The sequence below is a fragment of the Gadus morhua genome, chromosome 14 (assembly GCF_902167405.1).
Source record: "Gadus morhua chromosome 14, gadMor3.0, whole genome shotgun sequence".
NCBI lineage: Eukaryota > Metazoa > Chordata > Actinopteri > Gadiformes > Gadidae > Gadus > Gadus morhua.
The window spans coordinates 23,948,955-23,971,688 of NC_044061.1; the positions used below are offsets into that span (position 1 = coordinate 23,948,955).

At 48.7% G+C, this 22,734-nt stretch overlaps 3 protein-coding genes across 14 annotated transcripts in view; 1 reads left to right on the forward strand and 2 right to left on the reverse strand.

The window, feature by feature from the left end:
• Positions 1-5,940, reverse strand: part of cd276 (CD276 molecule) — a 65,900-nt gene extending 59,960 nt beyond the window's left edge. For all 3 annotated transcript variants that reach the window (XM_030376521.1, XM_030376522.1, XM_030376523.1), the window contains exons 1-2: positions 5,634-5,940; positions 2,488-2,586 (exon numbers count right to left, since the gene is read on the reverse strand). In XM_030376521.1, coding sequence (XP_030232381.1) covers positions 2,488-2,586; positions 5,634-5,670 — 136 coding nt within the window. In that variant the 5' untranslated portion in view covers positions 5,671-5,940. The remainder of the gene's footprint in view (positions 1-2,487; positions 2,587-5,633) is intronic.
• Positions 5,941-6,377: 437 nt separating this feature from the next.
• On the forward strand, positions 6,378-11,543 carry LOC115558416 (ubiquitin-like protein 7). 2 transcript variants are annotated; one of them, XM_030376516.1, is made up of 11 exons: positions 6,378-6,478; positions 6,886-7,066; positions 7,443-7,562; positions 7,643-7,728; positions 8,019-8,103; positions 8,217-8,274; positions 8,796-8,929; positions 9,239-9,288; positions 9,419-9,595; positions 10,127-10,240; positions 11,205-11,543. In XM_030376516.1, the coding sequence occupies exons 1-11, from the start codon at positions 6,455-6,457 to the stop codon at positions 11,343-11,345; spliced, it is 1,170 nt and encodes a 389-aa protein (XP_030232376.1). In that variant the 5' UTR covers positions 6,378-6,454; the 3' UTR covers positions 11,346-11,543. The 2 variants fall into 2 exon arrangements, with proteins under 2 accessions (XP_030232376.1, XP_030232377.1); XM_030376517.1 differs by having other exon boundaries at positions 6,424-6,537.
• Positions 11,544-17,601: 6,058 nt separating this feature from the next.
• shf (Src homology 2 domain containing F) overlaps positions 17,602-22,734 on the reverse strand; it is an 80,301-nt gene continuing 75,168 nt past the window's right edge. For 2 of the 9 annotated variants that reach the window (XM_030376507.1, XM_030376506.1), the window contains exons 7-8: positions 21,426-21,431; positions 17,602-18,035 (exon numbers count right to left, since the gene is read on the reverse strand). In XM_030376507.1, coding sequence (XP_030232367.1) covers positions 17,849-18,035; positions 21,426-21,431 — 193 coding nt within the window. In that variant the 3' untranslated portion in view covers positions 17,602-17,848. The remainder of the gene's footprint in view (positions 18,036-21,425; positions 21,432-22,734) is intronic. The other 7 variants (XM_030376504.1, XM_030376503.1, XM_030376508.1 and 4 more) reach the window with 5 other exon arrangements.

A 22,734-nucleotide genomic window follows, 5' to 3' on the forward strand; every position in this document is an offset into this window, starting at 1 on the left:
TTGAATTTTGGCGCAGGCTAAAAGGTCCCCCCCTCTCCGCACCATCAACTGCTGTGGAGAGGAAGGGAGGGGGTGATGGAGGAGCGAAGAGGCCATTTGTAGTTAGCAAAGCTTCAAAGGGTGCACTACCAGAGACGCTATGACGGCCTATGCACTGCCACGCTAAGTACAACCCTGTGTGATAGTGACAATTACCTGGTATCGCTGCCGTTCTGATTGAGAATCGAGCCATCAGTCTAGTTTTCTGGTATTTGTGTGAATCTGAATGGGTTTGCTTCATTGTTTGTTGTGTGTGTGTGTGTGTGTGTGTGTGTGTGTGTGTGTGTGTGTGTGTGTGTGTGTGTGTGTGTGTGTGTGTGTGTGTGTGTGTGTGTGTGTGTGTGTGTGTGTGTGTGCGTCTGTCTGTGTTTTAATAGCAGGGGTGCATTGCACAGTGATGCCTTCAGGTACACTGTAGACAGCGGGGTTTGACCACACAACCTTCGGGCAGGGTCGCGTGTTCACCGAGCCGAAGGCGGCCGGTCCCAACATTGTAATTCTTCTGGAAGTCGCCAGCGTTTCCGCGCACGCTCACACTGTCCTACCCTGACCAATAGGGTTCTGCGGATCAGGAGTGGGCACCGGAGCGGCAGTGCAATCTTGCCTTGCAGATAAGGGTGTTTGCCGGCATTACAGAGGACTCACACTGCTTAGAACAAGAGATGACAGAGCCGCTAATCCTAAGAAACTGCAGGAGAGAAGTCTGGAAGAAAAATGGCCAAAGGGAGCATGTCGGTTAGAGTACATCCATGCATGCAGAGCCCACACACATCCACCTGTACAGCTCTGTACGTAGAAGACACACACATCCACCCATACGTAGACACACACACAACCACCAATACGTAGATACACACACAATCACCCATACGTAGACACACACACACATCCACCCATACGTAGCACACACACATCCACCCAAACGTAGACACACAAATCCACCCATACATGCTCCGTACGTAGCACACACACACACACACTGTGCAAGGATGGAGACACTGGTCCGATGCCAAACGACACGTCGCTTTAAGTTTCCTAGCGGTGCGGGAAGCGAGAGCGACAGAATGGGCCCAGAATAATTCAATTAGCGCGCTAGTTTAGCAGAGAGCGCGGATCACCATGTGAGCTACAACGCTCCATTACCGGAAAGTAAACGATCTCTGTCGGCCTCCTCGTCGTCTCCTCCTCCTCCTCCTCCTCCTCCTCCTCCTCGTCCTCTCTCCCCCGTGCGAGGGGGAGCGAGCTCAGCAGCGGAAGCAAGGCTGACCCGTAATGAGTAGGCTGCGGGCCCATTACTGCCCCGGGACAATCTGCCGCTAATGACCCGCTGAAGACACTTTAAGTCTGCACGCCGGAGACCGAAGCTGATACTTACTATATAGAGTCCTCTGTGAGTTTGAGGGGTCCCTCCCCTTGGAATGGATCCTAGGGAGACCCAGGTTGCAGGGTCCGTTCCCGGTTTTATAACACTTTTACAGACCTGTCTTTATAGGAAAGCTCTTATCTTACGATCAGCCAAACATTGTGCTCTTTTCATTGGCCTTATGCGTTTTTTGCAGTTTTGTGGTGGGTTTTATCGTTTACTTCTTTTTAATCAGCCAGTTGTATTTTTTTCTTACTTTATCCTGATTTTTATACAATTTATGGCCATTTCAAGGTTGCTGCAGCGTTGGAAGGCTTTGCTACAATAGAGGCGGTGTTGATGCTTAACTTGACAATACAAACTCCCTTCTTGTATTTACAACGTCGGGGACACGCATTTGGTGCAAGCCCTGACCGTGTTTACCTTTTTACAACATTTATTCTGCTTACAACATCAGTTCTGTTCCTCAGAAGCAAAACTTTCAATGTGTTTTACCGGTATCATCTGACTCATACCGTCTCATCCGGCACATCAAACCACCACCCGAACACCACCCCAAAACACTCCCACCGTCACTCTCTTGAGTCACGCAGCAGAACAAAAGAAGTGCTCCTCTAGCAACTTAGGTCTAGACCTCAGCCCGGGCCCGGGAGACGACTCTTCTGTGCTGCGTTTGTCAAGAGGCAACACTGTTCTCCTTCAACCACCTCAGTAGGATCACTATGTCAGGAGGATTACACTGAAGTATACCTTCATCTAAAGCAGTCTGCCTGTGTGTGCCTGTGTGTGTGCACGCCAGTATAAAGTAACATCCAGCAGTGCGCCAAACCCTGCGTGTGGGTAAATAAGAATCTGTTTCATTTCGACAGGATTAATACGTTCTTCAACACAGGCTTTATAGGGTTCGTCTGCCTCCACATATTAGTTCTGGGAGTAGCTCCGTTGGGGCTTCTTCTGTGTACCCAGTGAAGCCATTGGAGGGGGCTAATAGGTGTTCCAGACCCGATGTGATATTTCCTCAGCGGTAACCGTGATGCTGGGATAGACGGCGTAAGGGCAGACAGGGGGTTGGAGACGGCACTCACCCCGAGACGGGACCACCAGCAGGGAGAGCAGCAGGAGGGACAGCATGGTCCGTATGGGAGACTGGGAGCCGCGGGCCTCGTGGGTCCTCAGAGGCAGAGCTGTGGGGAACAACAGGAGCCATCACATCAGACACTCAAGAACCAGGACGCGGCTCGGTGTATCTGAGCACGGCGAGGATGATGCAAGAGTAGAGTAATACCGTTTTGAATGTATTCCTCTTGAAGGAAAATGAAGGAAATATTGCTTAACGATTCAAAGCAAAACTTGAATTTGGATTATGATTAATTGGTTGTTTCGTGCAGAACAAGAGTGGAATCATATCAAATGAGGAACAAACAGCTCCGGAAATGAATCACCATTCCATACTCATACACAGACAGTGTCAGGACACACATTCTCCGACAACTGTTGCGACTCCCATACTCCCAGTGGAATTAAGAACAGTGTTGTGATTGACAAGTGATTGAAATCATATGGCCAGCCATACATCTCTGTGTAGATTCTCTTTTGGATGGGATGTTTCATCAGAGATGAGGAACTCATTAAAATGGAGGTCTGTCTGTCACTCATTCTCGTCTGTCCCCGTTTGTCTTTCTATCCGTTTATTTGCCTGCTTCTTCTCAACTCCCTATTCTAGGCATACCTGGGGGCAAGTGCGTGCGTGCGTGCGTGCGTGCGTGTGCGCATGCGTGTGCGTGCTTGTATGCATGTGTGTGTGTGTCTGCGTGTGTGAGAGTATAGTGATGCTCCTCAAGGTCAACATGAAGATAAGACTATAAATAAGACACAGAGGGTAGAAAATAGAGATGGGCGGTTAATGTCACTTCGGTATAAAATCCATAATAATAGCAACATAAAATCACATGGCACACATTTGGGCCATCTGCTTTTACAGCTGAGGGGCCTATCAAACGCTTCCAAAGTGGGACTCGAGAGATTGCTCCAAGATGCTGGAGAGAGATATCTGGGGAATGCTTCTGCATTGTCACAGCGCCCCCATGGGGGTGTAGAGTCGTCGTGTGTAACATCCACCTATGCCAAATGCTAATCATATCCAATTATATATATATTTTTATGCCTGATAATACCTATAATGACGAATGGCAGTACCCAAGGCCATCGCATCTTTCTTAAACCTGTTTCTCTCAGAAATGCTCAACAAGACTCCCTTGATCAACTGTTAAAACAACTTTCATCTTGGTATCATCAACAATTCCTCAAAATAATGCTCTTTGTCTTTGGTTACAGATCAGCACTAAACCACACCCACATTTTCTTTCTCTTGTGTTTTTTATCCACAGGCCACAATAAAGAGGATGAGGGTAGAAGAAGGAGAAGAACTTTGTCACAGAACAGCAACAACTTGCTTTCTCTTCACTCTCAGGAGCTCTTCCATTAAGAGACGCTGTCTGCCAATGAGGCTTTGGACTTGCTGGTTTACCAGCTCAGCGTTCTTGCCCTGTTACAATACCAGCACACACACATTTACCGTAAAAGGCATGGAAATTTGAGAAAGTTGCAGGCGCACATGTAGTGAAGATGAGTCATCCTCAATCTTAAAGACTTTTCCTGAAAAGTTCCAGATATTGAGTGCTATTTTATTTAACACAGGACAAGAGGTATGCCACATTGGCTGAGTTTCCCCTCCGCTAGACCAGACTGTGTATAGTCTGTATAATCTGTGCTGGGCGGACACCGGGAAGCCATCAAAGTATGTTGTTTTTTCACAGTGTGAGTCAAGGTACTTTCTCTGACCTGTTCCAATAGGAAAGTCCCAACTTGTTTCCACTTCTATTTGTTGAAAGAGTGGAAGTTCTTCTCTTTGTCCCTCCATGTGACTGGCCAGATGACCACAACATTAGGGGAACTGGAATTGTTCACTGATAAAAAGGTAAAAACTAGCAGGAGAAGGTTTTGGCTACAATTTAAATAAAACATGGCCAATTAACTCCCTATTAACTAATTAATTAACGGCAGCTATCCATATTTTTACAATAAACCAATAATGTGCGTGTACTTTACTCTGACAATAAGCCTTCATTAAGCTGTATTATGAAATAACTCAATCCATATCTAGCTTTCACTCAACCTTCTTAATTAAAAATCTAAACCCCAGGGGTTGATTTTGGTTGCCCTCAGAAGTTTTCCAAAATAGTTTTAAACATTTGACAAAAAAAGCAGTTTGACAATCTTTCATTGTTCCATGTAGGCTACGATTCCAGATTATGTCTCCAGTTTACTTTCGACATAATACTAGGCTACACTTTATAAATTTGCCGCCCCATTTCTTTCAGGTCAAATGCTTCAGGCCTAATTTACATCTTTGTGTGTACATGTTGGTGCGTGTGGAGGACTAAGCTCACTTCCTGTCTGCATCTCTTAATAGCTCTTACTTCCTGTCTCACTGGGATATGTAGCAAAGCGTGAGGCGGGGTAATAATATTGATCAGAAAGACATGCCACGTGCCAACGTAATAAAGAGAGGGTTAAGGTGGTGACCACAGCACAGCCTGCTGTGTGTTGTGTTGTGTTGTGTTTGTGTGCGTGCGTGCGTGCGTCTGTCTGTCTGTCTGTGGCTATGTTTACATCTGTAAAATATGATATGTTTAAATAAATGCTAACATCCTAACACACATCTAACTAAATAAATACACTGACTTTTAGGGAATGTAATAATACTAATTAGAAATAGAAATACACATAATATTGAAACTAAAGTATATATAGTTATATAATACCAATAAACCACATTATTGGTTGTAGACCTATGCTGTAATGTGCCAATGACCATTGAAAGTAGCAAACCCAATATTTGTGGCAGTGGTTATGCTGTTGTACCAACTTTATGTGAAAGGTGGCGCAGTCCATTTCCTTCACCACGCAACAGCTGCATGGGAGGAAAATGGAAAAAAGGGATAACTGTGTTTTCCTAGGCCCTATCATTGAGCGAACCATTAAGTCAATTAATGATAAGCTTTCGATAGAAAACCGCTGTTTTAGGCTTACTTCACAGAGTATCTCCCAGTTGTTGCCAGTCTGGGAAATCCCTGTTTATGTTTGCTATACTGTTACTGGGGAAATACAGATTTGATCATCGCATTTAATATACTCGTGCTCAGAGTTAAGTGTAATATATCAAGCTTACCATGATAGAGGAGCAAAAGTTTTGGATCAGCAACCATCCAGCGGCAGTGATACTTGCGGTTGATCTTATTTTGGGGAACAGTTCATTCCCAGCAACGTGTCACTCTCAACACTTCTCTGACCGAAGCCAACAGCCGGGATATCCAAAATGGGATCTAAAGTGTGCAACTACTCCGGTTGTCTACTTATCTGCCCCAATGTACCACTCTTTATTTCCTATCGTTTGGTTTTGGATCGTCCCTGTGAAACCACTCCTTGCCGCTTTGTCCAGCGGTGATGTCATGAGGAGGGGCGGGGGTCCACCAGCCCGACCCCGCAATTAACCATTTATGTCGCGTCTGCTAAAATCATATCTTCTGTGCGTGTGCATGTATGTCTGTGTGTTTGTTTGCTGAATGTTTGCATGTGTGTGTGTTTTTTTCAGTCGCCTCATGCATTAAGATGCATATGGTTCATTCATATAGGCCTAATTTAAAATCAGTGTTATCCAACAGGTTTTAATTCGTTCTTCAACCAGGGACGTAACTGTGGTTGTTCTTTATGTGATGATTAATTTCCATATATCTTAATTTAAAGAGTTTAACATTATGATTTGGTGAGTATGTGTTTGTTTGTGTGGGTCGGGGTCTGTGTGAACGTTGAACGTATTTATAAATCGTTGTACGTATTTATTTATCGTAATGTATTTTCTGATTTGGCTTAATTGTCTGTAATATAAAAAAAAATGTAACATGAAAATAAGAAATTAGCGAATAAACATGATCGGTTTTGGCTGAGCTGATCACGTGTCTCGGTGCTTTGGACCACGTGATAAACCCAGAAATGAACGACGTCAACACAACACTGGTGAGTAGCGATACAACCTCGCTATAACTCCCTAGTATTGTTGGCGTCTGCATGTTTTGGTGAGTGGGGTGGTGTTATTTAGCGGTTCGTGTTGTGTACCATCCAGCCAACCAGCCATTATTTAAAAAAATAAAAGAGCACACATCTAATAGCAATAACACAAACAATGTACTGTTTAATATACATAATAACAGACACATGTTGTAACATCACTGTTTGATATATATATATATATTCATGTACACCATCATGTCGGTGGCATAACAGATTGTTCTAGTATGGAGTACTTCCTAAACGGGGCAAGATGAAGCCCCCTCCCCCTGAACCGGCGATCGGGGGTCCCCGACTCTATAGCTGCTTAACACTGGTCGGTTTTTTGACCACGGTCCCTCCGTGTCGCCACCCAGGTGGAGATGACTTCAGTGGACTGGCAGCTGTCGCTGAAGGTGGTGGATCAGCCCAAATCCACCTTCCACTTCCCCGAGATGATGCCCGGGGACGTGCCCCCCGGGGAGTACCGGGTCGCCACCCTGAAGCAGCTGGTGGCCGCCCAGCTCCCGGACTCCGTCAACGACCCCGACCTGATAGGTCAGTTCAACAACCCGCCCAGTAGAGCTAATACTCGTGTAGGTAGTAGACCTACACAAACGATGCTGGTCTTTCTAACCTGCAGCATCTAGTGTTGTTTGGTTGTTTCATTAATTCCTGTCGTTGTCATTAATACATGGTCTGTTCAACTCTTTGAGACTGTACCTGTGATTAAGGGCTATACAAAATAAATAAAATTCAATTTAAATGAAAATTGTAATCATCACCTGCCCTTAAAACAGTTGATTATCTAAATTCGAAAGGTTTGTTAACGCCAGCATTACCATGCAGTTGAGCTGTATGTTGCCATATGTTGTTATGTCCTGCAGTTAGCTTTACCTGCTAAATTAGCTTGTTTTACCTTGTGGTTTCCTAGAGCTTGTCCACTGTGGTCGCAAACTGAAAGACGACCTAACGTTGGACGCTTATGGAATTCAACCAAAGTCGACCCTTCACATTCTCAAAAAGACTTGGCCAGAGACTGACTGTAACCCAGGTATGTCGCTTGAGATGTTGCATATAGTTTGCAGTGTGCAGGGCAGTGTTACTCTAAACGTGTCTCCTGATTGCCCTCAGAGCCTGTGAACCGGGCCACGGCAGCGAGAGAGTTCAGAGTCTTCCACGCGGCTCTGCACTCTGTCAACACGGCCTACAGAGACTCTGTGAGTACCATCATGGATATGCATTATTGTGACTGCGAGTATAGTACTCTGCACTATTATTCAAGGCTTGGTTAAGGTACTCCCACAATACTGTGTGATTTGACCTAGTTACATCTAGTTACAGATCAAACACTAGATAGAGTTGTTTGCGTGTTGTTTTTATAACCCACTTAGCAGCAAACCAATATTGACCATGTTGTGCTGTATTATTTGTATTGTGAAGAAGCAGAATGCAGCAATCTGCCCGCAGTAAGAAACAAGCATAGGTAAATCGTGTTCCCCCTTCCCAGGTGACTAAAATGCTGACCAATAAGGAGTCTCTGGACCAGATCATCGTGGCCACCCCGGGCCTTAAGTCGGATGCGGTGGCTCTGGGTAAGAGCACGTGGTTCCTGCTTGGCCTTTGGAACGTCATGAGATGGGGTTTCTCTCACAATGCTAGAATCAAGTCCTTTGTTTCATCACATGTCTGGCGCGTGTTTTCGCAGGGGTTCTGCAAGACAAGGATCTCTTCGTTCAGTTCGCCGACCCCAGCATGCTGGACATGTGAGTACTGGTGTTATTTAAGTGGGCCCTGAGTCAAGTGGTAATAGCGTACTCCTGCAGACTCTCCTCACAGGTAAACACGCATATCTGCAAGTGCTCGCTTTTTAGATCATTCATAAAATTGTAATAAATAGGCCGATTATAAATATGACCTATAGGGCCAAACGACCAAACCAGCCACCTCATTATACTTACTGGAGAGCTTACTCTGGCCTTTACAGGCCAACAAAGTTACTATGTGAAATGGTAAATTGACTGCGTTTATGTAGCGCTTTTCTAACCAGCGGCCACTCAAAGCGCTGTTCAATATTACCTAACGTTTACCCATTCATGCACACATTTACCCACCGACGGCGATGTCAACCATGCAAGGCAACAGCCAGCTCGTCGGGAGCAGTTAGGGTGGGGTGCCTTGCTCAGGGACACCTCGACACTCGCTCTACCTCCTGAGTGACATGCTGCCCCACAATGTGCAGTGTTGCTCCAGTCATGTGACCCGTCCTCTGTTATGACTCAATCAGGTTAATCAGCTCCCACCCAGCGTTGGTCAACGCCATCATCCTGGTTCTGCACTCGGTGGCGGGCAGCATGCCCACCCAGGCCAGCAGCAGCTCCTCCCGCAACGTCTCGGCCAGCTCCTACAGTGACATGCCAGGTGGGCAAGAGAGAGCCTTTTTAATGCCTTTGCCTTGTTTGTTGGAACAAAGCCCTTTCTAGTGGAATTGTGTGTTGGAACAAAGCCCTTACTAGTGTATTGGTGTGTTAGTTCAAAGCCCATTCTAGTTTATTGGTGTATCAGAACAAAGCCCATTCTAGTTCATTGTCGTGTTAAGACAAAGCCCTTTCTAGTGTTTTGGGATGTCCTCAAGACAAAAAGCCTCCTAACCTCTACCTGCTTCCTTTATCTATATCTATACTTACTGCCGCTTTAAATGACTAAATCATGACTATTTTCTTCGCACAGGAGGGTTCATGTTTGACGGCATGTCGGACGATGAAGATGAATTCCAGTCTGTGAGTGAATGCATCTTTACATCATTGTGAACCACAACCTCTACCGACCCTTCTCTACCACCCCGTGTGTCCCCCCCACCCAGTGCAGACCCTTCTAACACACACGTGTCCCCCCCCCCCCCCCCCCCAGGGGAACCAAGCGGGCCCCTCCAGCCGAGGGGGCGCTCCCATCGGGGGGCGGCCCCAGTCTCTGAGCCACAGCGGGGCGGCGGGGCCCCGGCCCATCACGCAGAGCGAGCTGGCCACCGCCCTGGCCCTGGCCAGCACCCCCGACAGCAGCGCCGCCACGCCCACCACCACCAGCCAGGTGAGGCCCTCCGGATCCCTCCTAGGAGGGCGTTCGACTCCCGGTCGAAAGGCACCGGGTTCGATGCCTGACGTTCGCGGTGTAGCTGCAGCCATTATTGAGCGATACGCTACTGACTATCTGAATTAAGTTCAGAAACCGTGAGGTATTTGGGATAACTGCATTCTCTTGAATATTTCCTTGAAGAAGAAGACCTTTTATATGCAGAGATTGAAACCTATTTTTCAGCGATAAAAGGTTTGCCGTACGTTACGGCAACACGATGGCTGCTATAGTGACGGATCACCGGAGCCATGGATGCCTGTATAGAGATATCACATACAGAGCAGCGTCTATTAAGTCACACAGCCCAAAACCAGAATACCAGGGGGGAAGGGGAGGAAGTCCTTAAATGGACGATCAGATATAGTGCAACCGAAGCGTTTAACCTTTTGAGTCCAGCGACGCCAGTTCTCGAGCATACGGCTCCCTGTGTGTGTGTGAGTGTGTGCGTGTGTGAGAGTCACGACGCGATGCTTGTCGCTCCTCCAGGCTGACGCAAGCAGCGGCGTGTCCCCCATGCCGGCCGGGACCCCGGTCAGCAACGACCTGTTCAGCCAGGCTCTGCAGCAGGCCCTGCAGGCCAGCAACATGTCCTCCCTGCAGGTGAACCTCCCCTTCTTCAGGGCTCCTTCGGCAGAGCCCTTCTCTGTTGTTAACTCGGTGGAGCTGTGCTGTTGTAGCTGGATGGAGACTGAATGGCATCTTCAGAACATGCTCAACTTCACGTGTATTATAACAAAGATCCTCAAATGTTTTGTCGGCGCATGCTCGAGTCATACGCTTCCGTGATTCTCATTATCGAAGTGCAGAAGTATCGGGGTCAAATGTCCAAGTGTCCAGTACATGTCTTCATCCACCATTGGCTGGTGCACAAGTTAGTGTTACAGATGGCAAGAAGTTCTTTCTTAATCCTAGATGGGGAATCCTGCGCTCACAGCAAAAGAACAGTACAGAAAATAAGGAGAATGTAAAGCCCATATGAGCAAACAAAAAGATTATAAGAATAATGCTGGCATTTGCCGGTACCCTGGGTGGTGTAATGAGGACCAGACTCACTGTGGGGTCCAGGGTGGTGTAACGAGCACCGGAATCACTCTGGGTTTGGAGTCAAGGGTGGTGTAAAGTGTGGTGTAATGAGGATCAGATTCACTGTTGGTACGAGGACCAGACTGACGGTGGGTCTGGGGTCTAGGGTGGTGTAACGAGGTCCAGACTGACGGTGGGTCTAGGGTGGTGTAACGAGGTCCAGACTGACGGTGGGTTAGGGGTCTAGGGTGGTGTAACAAGGTCCAGACTGACGGTGGGTCTGGGGTCTAGGGTGGTGTAACGAGGTCCAGACTGACGGTGGTTCTGGGGTCCAGGGTGGTGTAACTAGGTTCAGACCTCGTTACACCACCCTGTTTTGGGGCCAGACTCACTGTGCAGTCCAGGGTGGTGTAACGAGCACTAGACTACTCACTGTGGGGTTTGGGGTCCAGGGTGGTGTAACGAGGTCCAGACTCGCTGTGGGTTTGGGGTCCTGGCTGGTGTAACGAGCACTAGACTCACTGTGGGGTTTGGGTTCCAGGGCCGCTGGCAGTCCCAGATCCAGCAGCTCCGGGACATGGGCATCCAGGACGAGGAGCTGATGCTGCGGGTGCTGCAGGCCACCGACGGGGACCTGCAGGGGGCGCTGGAGCTCATCTTTGCCGGCGGCTCGGGGCTGTGAGCCCCCGCTCCCACGGGGGGAACAGAGTGGCTTCTACAGAGGAACAGCCCGGCCACGGGGGTCCAGAGGAACCCAGTCCTTCGACGTACCTTAGCTTTCGTTGGACGAGTTTAAACTGGAGTGAACTGTGTGTTTTCATTTTTTACTGGCCGTTGGAGACTCTGAATAAAGGCGACGATGCTATTTTGAGTGTGAAAATAGTTTGCCCAATTACTGACTGCAACTAAAGAACTAACTTTGCTTTCGATTTGTACGAAAATTCAGTCTCATTTGTCGTGCGTTTGTGAACGGAGTGCGTATATATCTGAACTGACGACAACTCACCTCGTTTTATGGTAGTTGCTTTATTGCGCCACGTGCGGTTCGTGAAGTGTCCACTAGATGGCACTGCAGCATTTCTTTAGAACTTGCATTCCCAACTGCATCTTTTTTTTATTCATGCGTTTGTTTGTTTTTCACCGGGCGAGCTATTTATAAAAAATGTAACTCTTAAACCATACACGCTGTTGTGCTTATACTAAATAGTATCCAAAAAACACACTCAAGTAAGAACATATTCTAAAAGCAGTGCATGGATATATTGCACATAGCCTCCAATAATACGATGCTCAGCATCGGCAATACTGTCAGAAAGCTTGTTTCTCTGTTGTTGCCTCAAATATAGCGGAGGCGGAAGCCAATTAGCTTTGTTTCCTTCTCTCGCACCACTGTAGGCCTCCATTGTCAATCTGCAGTAATTACCTGGTTTTATTACTGCGCGCGACAGCTCCATCAGCGGCTTGGCCTTTGATGTGCGCTGCGGAACCCTTAAGAGCGCTTCAAGTGTCCGTCTGTCTCTCCCCTGTGTGTGTGTGTGTGTGTGTGTGTGTGTGTGTGTGTGTGTGTGTGTGTGTGTGTGTGTGTGTGTGTGTGTGTGTGTGTGTGTGTGCGCGCGCGCGCACACACACCTGCGGACAACTTCCTCCCCCGCTTGCCTGCAAGGCTATTTCAAAATAATACATTCGCAGAGTGCCAAGGGGAAGGCGTCATGCTCAACAACAGCATAATAAAGGCATTTCTTTCTTTCTAATGAAAGACCTGGTTAAACCTGGTAAAAAAAAATCCAATATGGGGAAAAAACAATCAGGGATCTATATTGTCTATTTTCTACATTTAATGTATGTATTTAGAAATGATTGAATCCTAGAACGCGTTAACTGCTTCTCTCAGCCAAATCCATGGCTTTTAGACGAATCTGTTAAAAATCAGATCAATACAACAGTCAAATTCCTGATTGCTGTGCGGCCCCTGTTGTAGCTGGACCCCTTCCCTCCCGACGTGGTATGACGTCATCGGATCAGCTTGGGGGGGGGGGGGGGGGAGGAAAATGATCGTGTGTAGATGACTTGTGAATTTCTATCTGTGCTTGTAAGAGCACTCTAGAGACACAAAATGGCTGCCAGGGCCCTGCGGGGCACTCGATTCCTTGCTCACACACAGCCCTTCATCACAGGTAAGGCAGGACTCCCATGCTTCAAGACCTCACATGTTGTTCCCCTCCACGTCGGTGTGTTTACGGTTGCCTTGACAACCACGGAACAAACCAACGCAGAGCTCATCAAGCCCATTGTTGTCGGGCCTTAATGTTTGCCGCCCCCTGATTACAGGGGGAAGCCGTATAAAAAGCGCCAGGAAATGAGGTTTAGCAAGCAGGCCGGGGTATAGTGTAGTGTACAGTACAGGACATAAAGAGCCTTCCTAATCACGTGCTCGCAGACTGCCTAAACAATGCTAACTCAATTCCGCTGGGGTCACGTCCAGTGAACGGGGCATGAGGAGGGAGCGCCTGATCCAATACCATCCCCTCACTTTTGGCATTGTCTTCTGAAAGGGCCATCTCTTGCGTTATTAACACCTGCTCTGTTACCGGAGATTGCTTTTTGCCCGGGCAGAATATGAATTGATTTGGTGATGGGCCGGGGGGGGGGGGGGGGGGTCTATTCATCGCTTTCTTTATCTTCATCCCTTTTTAGCGCTCTTTTGTCCTGCCTGCTTTGTTGCGGCCGTCCCAGGTGAGCATGGCCCTTGACTGGGGCTCTCTGGAGGAAGACCCCATCAGCTCAGAGAGAGGAGAGACGCTGTGCATTCGCAAGGCTGCCTAATGCGCTCGGTTTGATTGATTGCAAAGAGATGCACATCAACACATTTTTCTTTTGAATTTGTATGCTTCTTGATAGAGTGAGACAGACGGATAGGTATGGGAGAGAGAGGGGAGGACAAGCAGCAAATGACCACGGGCAGGATTCAAACCCGGGTCGCTGCGGGGGGACTGAGCCTTCATGGTCGAGCTCTACCCGTTGAGCCACCGGGGTGCCCCGAGTTGCGATGTTTTCTCTCAGACGTTTCCATCGATGCATTAGTTGAGGTGCATGGTTGGTTTGTTACGAGGTATTCGGTGAGAGATGGCTTTTGGTTGGGAGTTTGGTGTGGTTTGAGGCACCATGGGATGGGAATTCCAAATTATCAAAACCATGAGGGTCTAGTGCTACACCAGGAGTAAACTGCGCTCCGAAAGTCAGGGTCCAGGTTGTGTTTATTGTGTAAGATCATGGTAAGAAGTGTGTGTGTGTGTGCGTGTGTGTAAAACAAAGACAAGTAGTCACCAACATTATTAATACTCACTTCGGTTTTTAAGATGAAGATTTTGGTATTCATCGTTCAATAAAAAGAGCAATTAATTGACTTCATGAACAAATAAATAGACGATGATTTAAGCACAGCGGGGACCCCATTTTGTTGGCATATTGTGAAGCAGACACAGCAACACAAAAACCTTGAGGCAGGGGAGGGGAAAAAGCTGAGAAACAAATAAAATACTTAAATATATTCCAAGGACGTCCACCGGGTGGATGAAGGGAAAGCTATTGATGCACTTCTCATCATTATTGCCTGAACTCCCAGCGCTGGGCTCCTGACAATGGGGCCATGCTTTGCGACTCATTTCCAAGGTTCACTATGGAAACTGGAAAAACCCTCGAGGGGAAGACCGGGAGAATGCAAGGTTACTGACATTTTAGTCGTCGGCAAAATTGACCCAAGAAATAAAATGCAGACAAGAATCAGACTCGTAAACCAAACTTTATTGATGCATTTATTTAATTGGAACCTCGATGCCTCTATGCCCCCCGTACGATACATTCAGTATATACATTTGGCCGTGAGGAACCCTACAGAGATGTTCTAGTAGTGCATACAGTACATACGTAGCAACAACATGTACACGCACAAACTCACACACATACATGCCACTTTGCCACACGCGGTGGCCAGCAACACACAGAGCAGGTCGATGACGGCTAAAGGCTGGTTAAACGCTGAAATCCCTCCATGCATGTAGTCATCACACACACACACACACGATTTAAGACACTTCTCAGGGGAGAGGGGACTCAAAATGAAAAAAGGACATGACAAGGGGGCTTGCTGATCGAAACAATGGCCCATTATCCGCCAGGAGAGCCCCCCCTCCTTCACCTCCCTCCCACACACCACCCCTCCACCTCCACCTCCTCTACCCTCTCCGTCCTTTCCCTTAAGACGCCTCCGCCTTAGCTTGCTCCGTCTCAAACCTAGATCTCTCTTTAGACAAACAGAGCGAGATCCCTCCAGAACCATCCAGAATACAAGGAGAAAGGGTCGGTTGGTTCAGTCATCGAGTAAACATTCATATTCTAGCCTCGTAATGTAATGGCTAGGTCCATACACCTTTCTGTAAAGCCATCTTCGCAACATCCACAGACAACCAGTCCTTTAGCACTCAGCTCACTGACCGGAGCCTTACGACATCGGCCCGTCCTGTCTGCTCACATTCTTTTCCATTGAGAATAAAACTGAAGCCACACTTTGTACCAGTCATCGTTTCCAAAGTACTGTTGTGTGTTTAAAAGGAGACTAGAGACATACGCACAAACCATAATGTCCCCCTTTGGCAATAGCTTCAATTGGGGATTAGACACACACACTCTCACATTCACACATGTTCACATGGATTTTCTCTGTAGTATTTCTGAATGTGAGGGACTGGCTGTGTGGCCCACTTCTGTCAGATTAACCACCACATGTTCCTATTCGCTTTAAATTTTAAATTTGCGATATTCAATGTGAAAAATGGCAGAATATAATCAATTGCAATTTCTGTTATTTGCAAATGACAGCATGGATTCCAGATCAAAATTAGATTTTGCTGTGTGGCAGCATTTAGATGAACACATGCAGAATTAGTCTAGCCATGGCAGCAATGGATCGATAATACTCATAAATAATGCAAATGTTAAATGTAATAAATAATGAAGTAATTGGGCTGGATCAAGGTCCTATTTATTAAGCCGATAAACTGTGAAGCACTTAGAGGGTTTCCTCCTTTGGTTTGTACCGGCAGGGCAGCAGACACACACACATACACACACACACACACACACACACACACACACACACACACACACACACACACCGCAACAGGTCCATGGAGGAGAGGTTTTAATGCTTGATGGGGGCGGTGATCGCTTGTCCATCTCAGACACAGGAGCATGCTGTGATTGGTCCGGGGGGGCTTCCGCTAAAACAGTCCCGCAACAATCTCATTGGTCAGGACACATCATGACTCCATTCTCAAGGTAGCTAGGCCACAGAGGCAAACTAGTGTTACCAGATCTCCAACAAAGAAAACCAAACCAAAAGAAAACGCAGAGCACCACAGTAGAAGAGGCCTGTCGGGGAATCCCGACACTTAGAACCCGAACTCAAACACGATCACGATTCGGCGCAAGAAGGATGAGGAGTCACAACATCAGGAAGAATTACCCCAGAATAAATTACATGTCACAGCACAATCATCCAAAGAAGCAGGAAATGGAAATCAGCTGATCCACCGGACTGATTGGACCCATGCATTATAAGGCATTAACCAATCATTTGTTACGGACATCACAATATATCAGTGACTATACATACAAATGCTGATCTGAAAAAAAAAAAATCTGTTTATAATAACTTTTTATCATCTTTTTTATTTTGTACAAATCCAAAAAGAAATAAAATGGCAGAGGCCGTCGATGCTAAAACAACATTAAGACAATGATGTCATTTTAAGGGAATTGAAAATGGAGACGGGAGAGCAGATCAATACCACGCAATCCCATCGTACCTATTGATCTGCGGACGGGCGAATGAAATTGATTTTCTGAGGTAGACAATGCAGGCATATTTCATTCTCCCGATGCTGGCCACGCTAAGCAGGTAAAAGTAAGGGTCGTTCGCTCCGTTTGGACCGCCTCTGGCTTCGCTCCGGGCTCCGGGTCGACAGCGCCGACCCCATCCATCACGCGCCGCTACACGGCGGCTTAACCGTTGCCGTAGTTACAGTCGCCATGCGCAACGACGCCGACGCCGACTCGTGTGACGGATAGCCCGACGGCTTGCGGGGCCGGACAGGATGGAGACATCCGTTTGCACGCGTCTCGCCGTGGGTGAGACGCATCACTCACGAGCTGCTTCTACACCCCGCGTATGGGGCCCGCGTCTGGGGCAACGGTACGAGACACAGGGGCCCGCGGTAGGACACGGGGGGCCGCGGTGCGAGAGGAAGGAGAGCCCCCGTGTGGAGGACGTTCCTCCCGCCCGCCTCCGCTCGTTTTACACGGCCGTAGGATCAGGAGACCCGCCCCTCTGCTCACATTGATCTACGCGTTGCTCTGATGGAATCAGCAGAGTGCCTCGCCAAATGAGAAAATCAAACAAAGCCATTCTTTAAAGGAAAGGAGAAAGCCAATGGTTACATGCACTCTCAGAAACCAAAGTGTTTTCGAGCTGCGAGGAGCAGCCCGGTGGAGAAGAGAGGCCGGAGCGCTTATCCCCCCCGAGAGTGTCAAGTGCTAAGGAGAGTACAACAAACAAACAAACAAAACTGTTTCATACGAGAGCAGGGGGATGGGGGGGGGAAATGGCCATCCGACTCGTCGGACTGTGGTGTCATGAAGGGAGGAAGGTCTGTCATAAATTAAAAAATATATATACACACGTACTTAAAAATACAAAAATAAAAACGAGTTCTGTGACGAGTTGGCATGAGCTAACCGGAGGGGGGGGGGGGGGGGGCGTGGTGAGCAGGTGGCTGTAATCAGGGCCGCAGGGTCTGCACACCACGCAGTTCTCTGGAGTTCACTGTCACTGTATAGCCCCCCCCCCCCCCCCCCCCCCCCCAACACACACACACACACACACACACACACCTCTGTCCAGCTCCACTCCCCCCTCCACCCATCACAGAACGAAGAGGACATGAAGGAGCAGGGGGTGTCAGGGGAGGACGAAGAGGAGGAGGAGGAGGAGGAGGAGGGTGACCATAAAGTGGAGAAGTGGTCCGAGTGGGTTCAGCAGGGGTGATGAGAGGGTTGGTGTTGGTGAGGGGCTGTTTGTTGTGTTGACGTCTAGCTGGGGGGGGGCGACGGGGGGGCGACCCTGTGGAACTATAGTGTCCTGATGGCCACAGGGTAGAGCAGGGACATGTGCTCCGCCCCCTTGATGGGCAGCTTGCGGCTGGAGTAGAAGTGGATGATCTCCGGCACGCTGTCGAACGGGCAGCTGTTCTGCCCCAGCACGTACTTGCCCTCCTTGGTGCGCGCCAGCTTCATGTGCATGAAGCCCTGGCTGCTCCTGGGAGAGGGGGGGAGGTGGGGGAGAGAGAGAGAGAGAGAGAGAGAGTCGAATGGGGAGGGAGAGGGAAGGCAATAGTTTAGTTTGGATCTGGAAAGAGAAAGATGGAATAAAGCAACATAATTCATTCAAAGATATGGTTTAATATAGTTCTGGTATGTTATAAGTTGTGAGTAGTTGGCGCCTAATAGAAGCGCAGATATTAAAGTGTGCGTTCATGTTTTACAGCTGCGTCATCCTCAGGGAAGTGTGCCCTAATGCCGGCTAATGACTGCGTTCAGCGGCTCCTGTTTAGAGTAGCACACATGTTAGCGCCATCCAAGGGCTTCGCTGAGAGCTGATCAAAAACAATCAATAGCTAGTAATCAGGGAATCAATAAGCACGGCAGGGTAGCGCCGGTGTTTTCTGCCGCGCCACCTCACTTCCCCCCCGATGCTCCCAAACCACGCTCTGTAGAAGACGCTTCTCTACAGGTCTAGCACACACTCAGGACCGAACGCAGAGAAAAGAAGATAAGGGGTCGTAAAAAAAGAAAAAAAAAGATCCGCACTTCAATTAAAGAGCAGAGAGACGCGGTGGAAGAGCCTGAGGCGCCCCATTTATCACCATCTCCTTTTCACCAACACGACACATCAGGTCAGCATCAGAGTCAACCCCTCCCCCCCCTCTCCTCCCACCCCCCCCCAGTGACTTATGGGCCCCGTCAGCGTTATCTGCGTCGCACAGCCTCCACGGGCGCAGACATCGCTTTGCAGCGGCGGGAGAGTGGAGAGCAGGAATGTCAACATTCAGTACAAGATGTTTGGCGGATTCCCGGACGTTTATCTTGTAAGCAGTTGGTAAAACGTTGAGGCGGGTAATCCCAGCCTGCAGGATGGGGGGGGGAGGCTTCCTGTGAGTTTCTGTGAGTTTCTTCCGGGATCCACTCCTCTCAGGTTATTCCAGGTGATTATCGGCGACCTGTCAGACGTTTCTCTGGGTTTTATTTGACTCTCGCTTGCTGCAAAAGTTGGCAATGATTGCTTCCTCTGCCGTCAATCATGTCCATCTCCCGGTGAACATTGGCAGACCGGACCTGATTCAAAATGTATTCTAACAGAGGAGGAGGGTGTTTTTTAGGTGTTTTGTTCGTATGAGTGTTGGGTATGGGGGGTCAACATGAGCAGGAACCAGCCACGGAGCCATGTTTAGCATGAGCAGAGCGAGCCCTATGCTAACTTATCTTCTAATTATATGCAGAGTGCTTCATCACGCGGGCGTAGGATGAAACAAGCACGAAGATAACCACACACACACACACACACACACACACACACACACACACACACACACACACACACACACACACACACACACACACACACACACACACACACACACACACACAATACCATGGATTCCTGTTACTCCGGCTTATAGCTATTTTATGCACCACTTTGTATTCATGTATTATGTATCGTTGAGTCCATTTGTTCCTGCCACAAAAGCGTTGAGAACTATCGAAATCAATTGATATTGAGTCGGGAATGTGGATCCCAATCAACGATCTTGTGGGTGGGGGAAGACTGACTCCATACATTTCAGAGTTAGAGAATCTTCTTAAAGGTACAGCGTGTAGGAGATTATTATTCAGTTCATTCAAAAATATATCAGCATTTATGGTAGCGTTTTATAAAAATGTGTCTTCTCTAGAGCCGTTTGTCCCTTATGGGCTACTGTATAGGCCACTGTATGGGCCACTGTATGGGCCACTGTATGGCTACGGTATGGGCTACGGTATGGGCTACTGTATGGGCTACGGTATGGGCTACGGTATGGGCTACGGTATGGGCTACGGTATGGGCCACTGTATGGGCCACGGTATGGGCCACGGTATGGGCTACGGTATGGGCTACGGTATGGGCTACGGTATGGGCTACGGTATGGGCTACGGTATGGGCTACGGTATGGGCTACGGTATGGGCTACGGTATGGGCTACTGAAACATGATGCAAGACGGTGGGCTCCGTGGAAGAGGACCCACTCCCTAAGAAGATATAAAAGGGCTCATTCTCAGGTATCCAAAACACAACGCCTCTTATATCCACTTCTGAATATTCGCTTTCCATTTCCGCCAACGTCCATCATAGATACCAGTAAATCCTACAGACTGCGCCTTTCAATAAAATGTTAAAATGCAACACTAAGCACCGTGTTCGACAGCACACCCGTCATGCGAGACTTTGTCAACTTTTCCTCTGTTCAAGGCGCACCGTGGGAGAGCTCTGCAGGCCGTCTGGGCAATAAAAAGAGATGTAAACAAAGCTATCGCATGTCTCCGCGCCTCCGACTCCTGCCGCAGAAGAAGCCATTACCAGCCCAGATCATCGTGATACCCGGAGAGCTGGGAATACCCCGGCCGCCTAGTCTCAGAGCGACGGCGCAATCGCTTTAGGTTTTAGTCTGCTCTGCGAGAGGTACGAGTGATGAATGCTCACGCACGGAAAAAAAAGAGGCCTCAGGTTACAGACATTCACTTTAAAAAGACAAACACATCACTGGCAGCCTTTTTAGAGTCCCGGCTGATTCCCCAGTCAGCGCTTCTTATCTGGCTGTTTTTTGTTTAGGCTTATCTGGTTTCAGCCCAACAGGGACAGAAACCGAGACAACTGTATATACATATAAATATATATGAGAGAGAGAGAGAGAGAGAGAGAGAGAGAGAGAGAGAGAGAGAGAGAGAGAGAGAGAGAGAGAGAGAGAGAGAGAGAGAGAGAGAGAGAGAGAGAGAGAGAGAGAGAGAGAGAGAGAGAGAGAGAGAGAGAGAGAGAGAGAGAGAGAGAGAGAGAGAGATCTTAATTTTAAATGTGGGGCTGCTTCCCAGCAGACAGGCCATTCATCGGTTTGTTGACATTTATTGTGGAATCATAATTCAGTTTAAGTGGAAGATGGGGGCGGGGGGGGGGGGAGGTCTATTATCCTGCGTGTTGCGGTCTACAACTTTGGGTTAAACCGTATTGTGCTCTGAGGCCTTATAACTTAGCGCCTACCTTTGATGCATTACATTGTGGCGCGATGCAGCTATAGTGTGAACATATACATCAGAATCAAACAACTTGGCTCTCGGGGAGGGAGCAGAGCCATTGGTGCTGTACAGTGCGTCTGTTGTCCTCGTGTCTGGGACATCAGCAGCGTCCATCAGTTCTGTTTGAACACGGACATTGCTCCACTCCATTATTAACAGTGTGTTATATATGTTGTTTGGTCGGCGGTGATGCAAGAAGAATTTGTCCTCATACCTGCAGTGAGCACCATGTTATTAGTTTTGTGTGTGTGTGTGTGTGTGTGTGTGTTTGTGTTTGTGTGTGTGCGTGTATGAGCTGGAAAGAAAGAAAAATAAAAGCACATACCTAGCTCTTGTGGAGGAAGAGCCAGAGGGCGAGCGAGAAAGAGAGAGAGAGAGAGAGAGAGAGACAAAGCAAGGAATGGGTAAAAATAAGCAGCAAGAAATAAAGAAGAAAGTCTGAAGAAAGGTTGGTAATATGTTGATTGAGAGAGAGGGAGAGATTGAGGAACAATGTGGCTGGAACACGTCTTCCTCTGCTATTACAATACGGCTTTACAAGAGAGAACGAGAGGGGGAGAGATGAAGAAAGAGGGAGAGATGAAGGGAGAGGAAAAAGGAGAGAGAGGGAAGGATAAAGAGAGGAGAGAGAGGGAGAGATACATGGAAAGAGGCAGAAAACGGGAGAGGAGAGAGGGAGAGAGAAATGGGAAGAGAGATGGAGAGATAAATGGACAGAGACAGAGAGGGAAGGATAAAGGGAGAGGAGCGAGGGAGAGGGAGTCAGAAGAGAAGGCCCCGGGTCAGTGAGAGCTCGCCCGGACGCGGAGAACGTTTTCCCTCCAGGTTGTAAATACATCTGAAGGCGTGGGGTGTCAGCCGAGTCCCTCAGCATCAACAATGTACGACGCAAACACATCACCGCGTGCTCTTATGCATTTCACTCGCTGCCCTCCGCCGGGGAGGACCACGTCAGGCCCCGTCGGGGGGTCTCTGTGGGGGAATGAGAGGAGCGCTGCGGCCCCTGACCCTGGACTGCCTGCCGTCTGAAGCGGCCCGGCTGGTGTGGTTCCCATGGATCGGCCCGCTGATGAGTTCAGCGGCCTTATCAGACTGGGCCTCCCCCACCTCCCACCAGCCACGGCCTCGGTCAACACAACTCCTGTTTTAGGCCTCTACCGCAAACACCTGAATAATGTTTTACAGACACGCAAGCTTGTGCCGTGAGAACCACACGCACAGCACACAACAGAGAACCTACAGTCTGTGCCGACTGGCACGCACACAGAGGCCCACCAGGACTTCTGTGTACTCTCCTGTCGCCCGTCGCCCCCCCCCCCCTCGTTTCATCTTCCTTGGCGTCAGAACCCCCACCGCCCCCAGTGTCTGACCTTATCGTAAGGGTGGGAGCGCCAAGGGGGTCAACGAGCCCATTGGCGCGGGCAGAGCGGCCAGCTGGCGCTAAAGGTCAGCGCCCTGCCCTCCTACCCCCCCACTGAGGTGAGGGAGGGCCGCCGGAGTCCCGCTTCCTGTCCGTCCGCCCGCACCCCCCCCCCACCCTCCTAGCCAGGTTGTCAGGGTGCCCGGTGGGGGTGGGGGGGGTGGGGGGCTGAGGGGGCACGTCTCCACCTGAGTCGTTTCCTGCGCGTTGGATT

Bases quoted from the DNA above. Each gene is read 5' to 3' on its own strand.
- LOC115558416 (XM_030376516.1), top strand. From the start codon at position 6,455: ATGAACGACGTCAACACAACACTG. The intron at 7,563-7,642 runs GTATGTCGCTTG...GATTGCCCTCAG, and splicing joins AGAGACTGACTGTAACCCAG to AGCCTGTGAACCGGGCCACG. The intron at 8,275-8,795 runs GTGAGTACTGGT...TGACTCAATCAG, and splicing joins GACCCCAGCATGCTGGACAT to GTTAATCAGCTCCCACCCAG.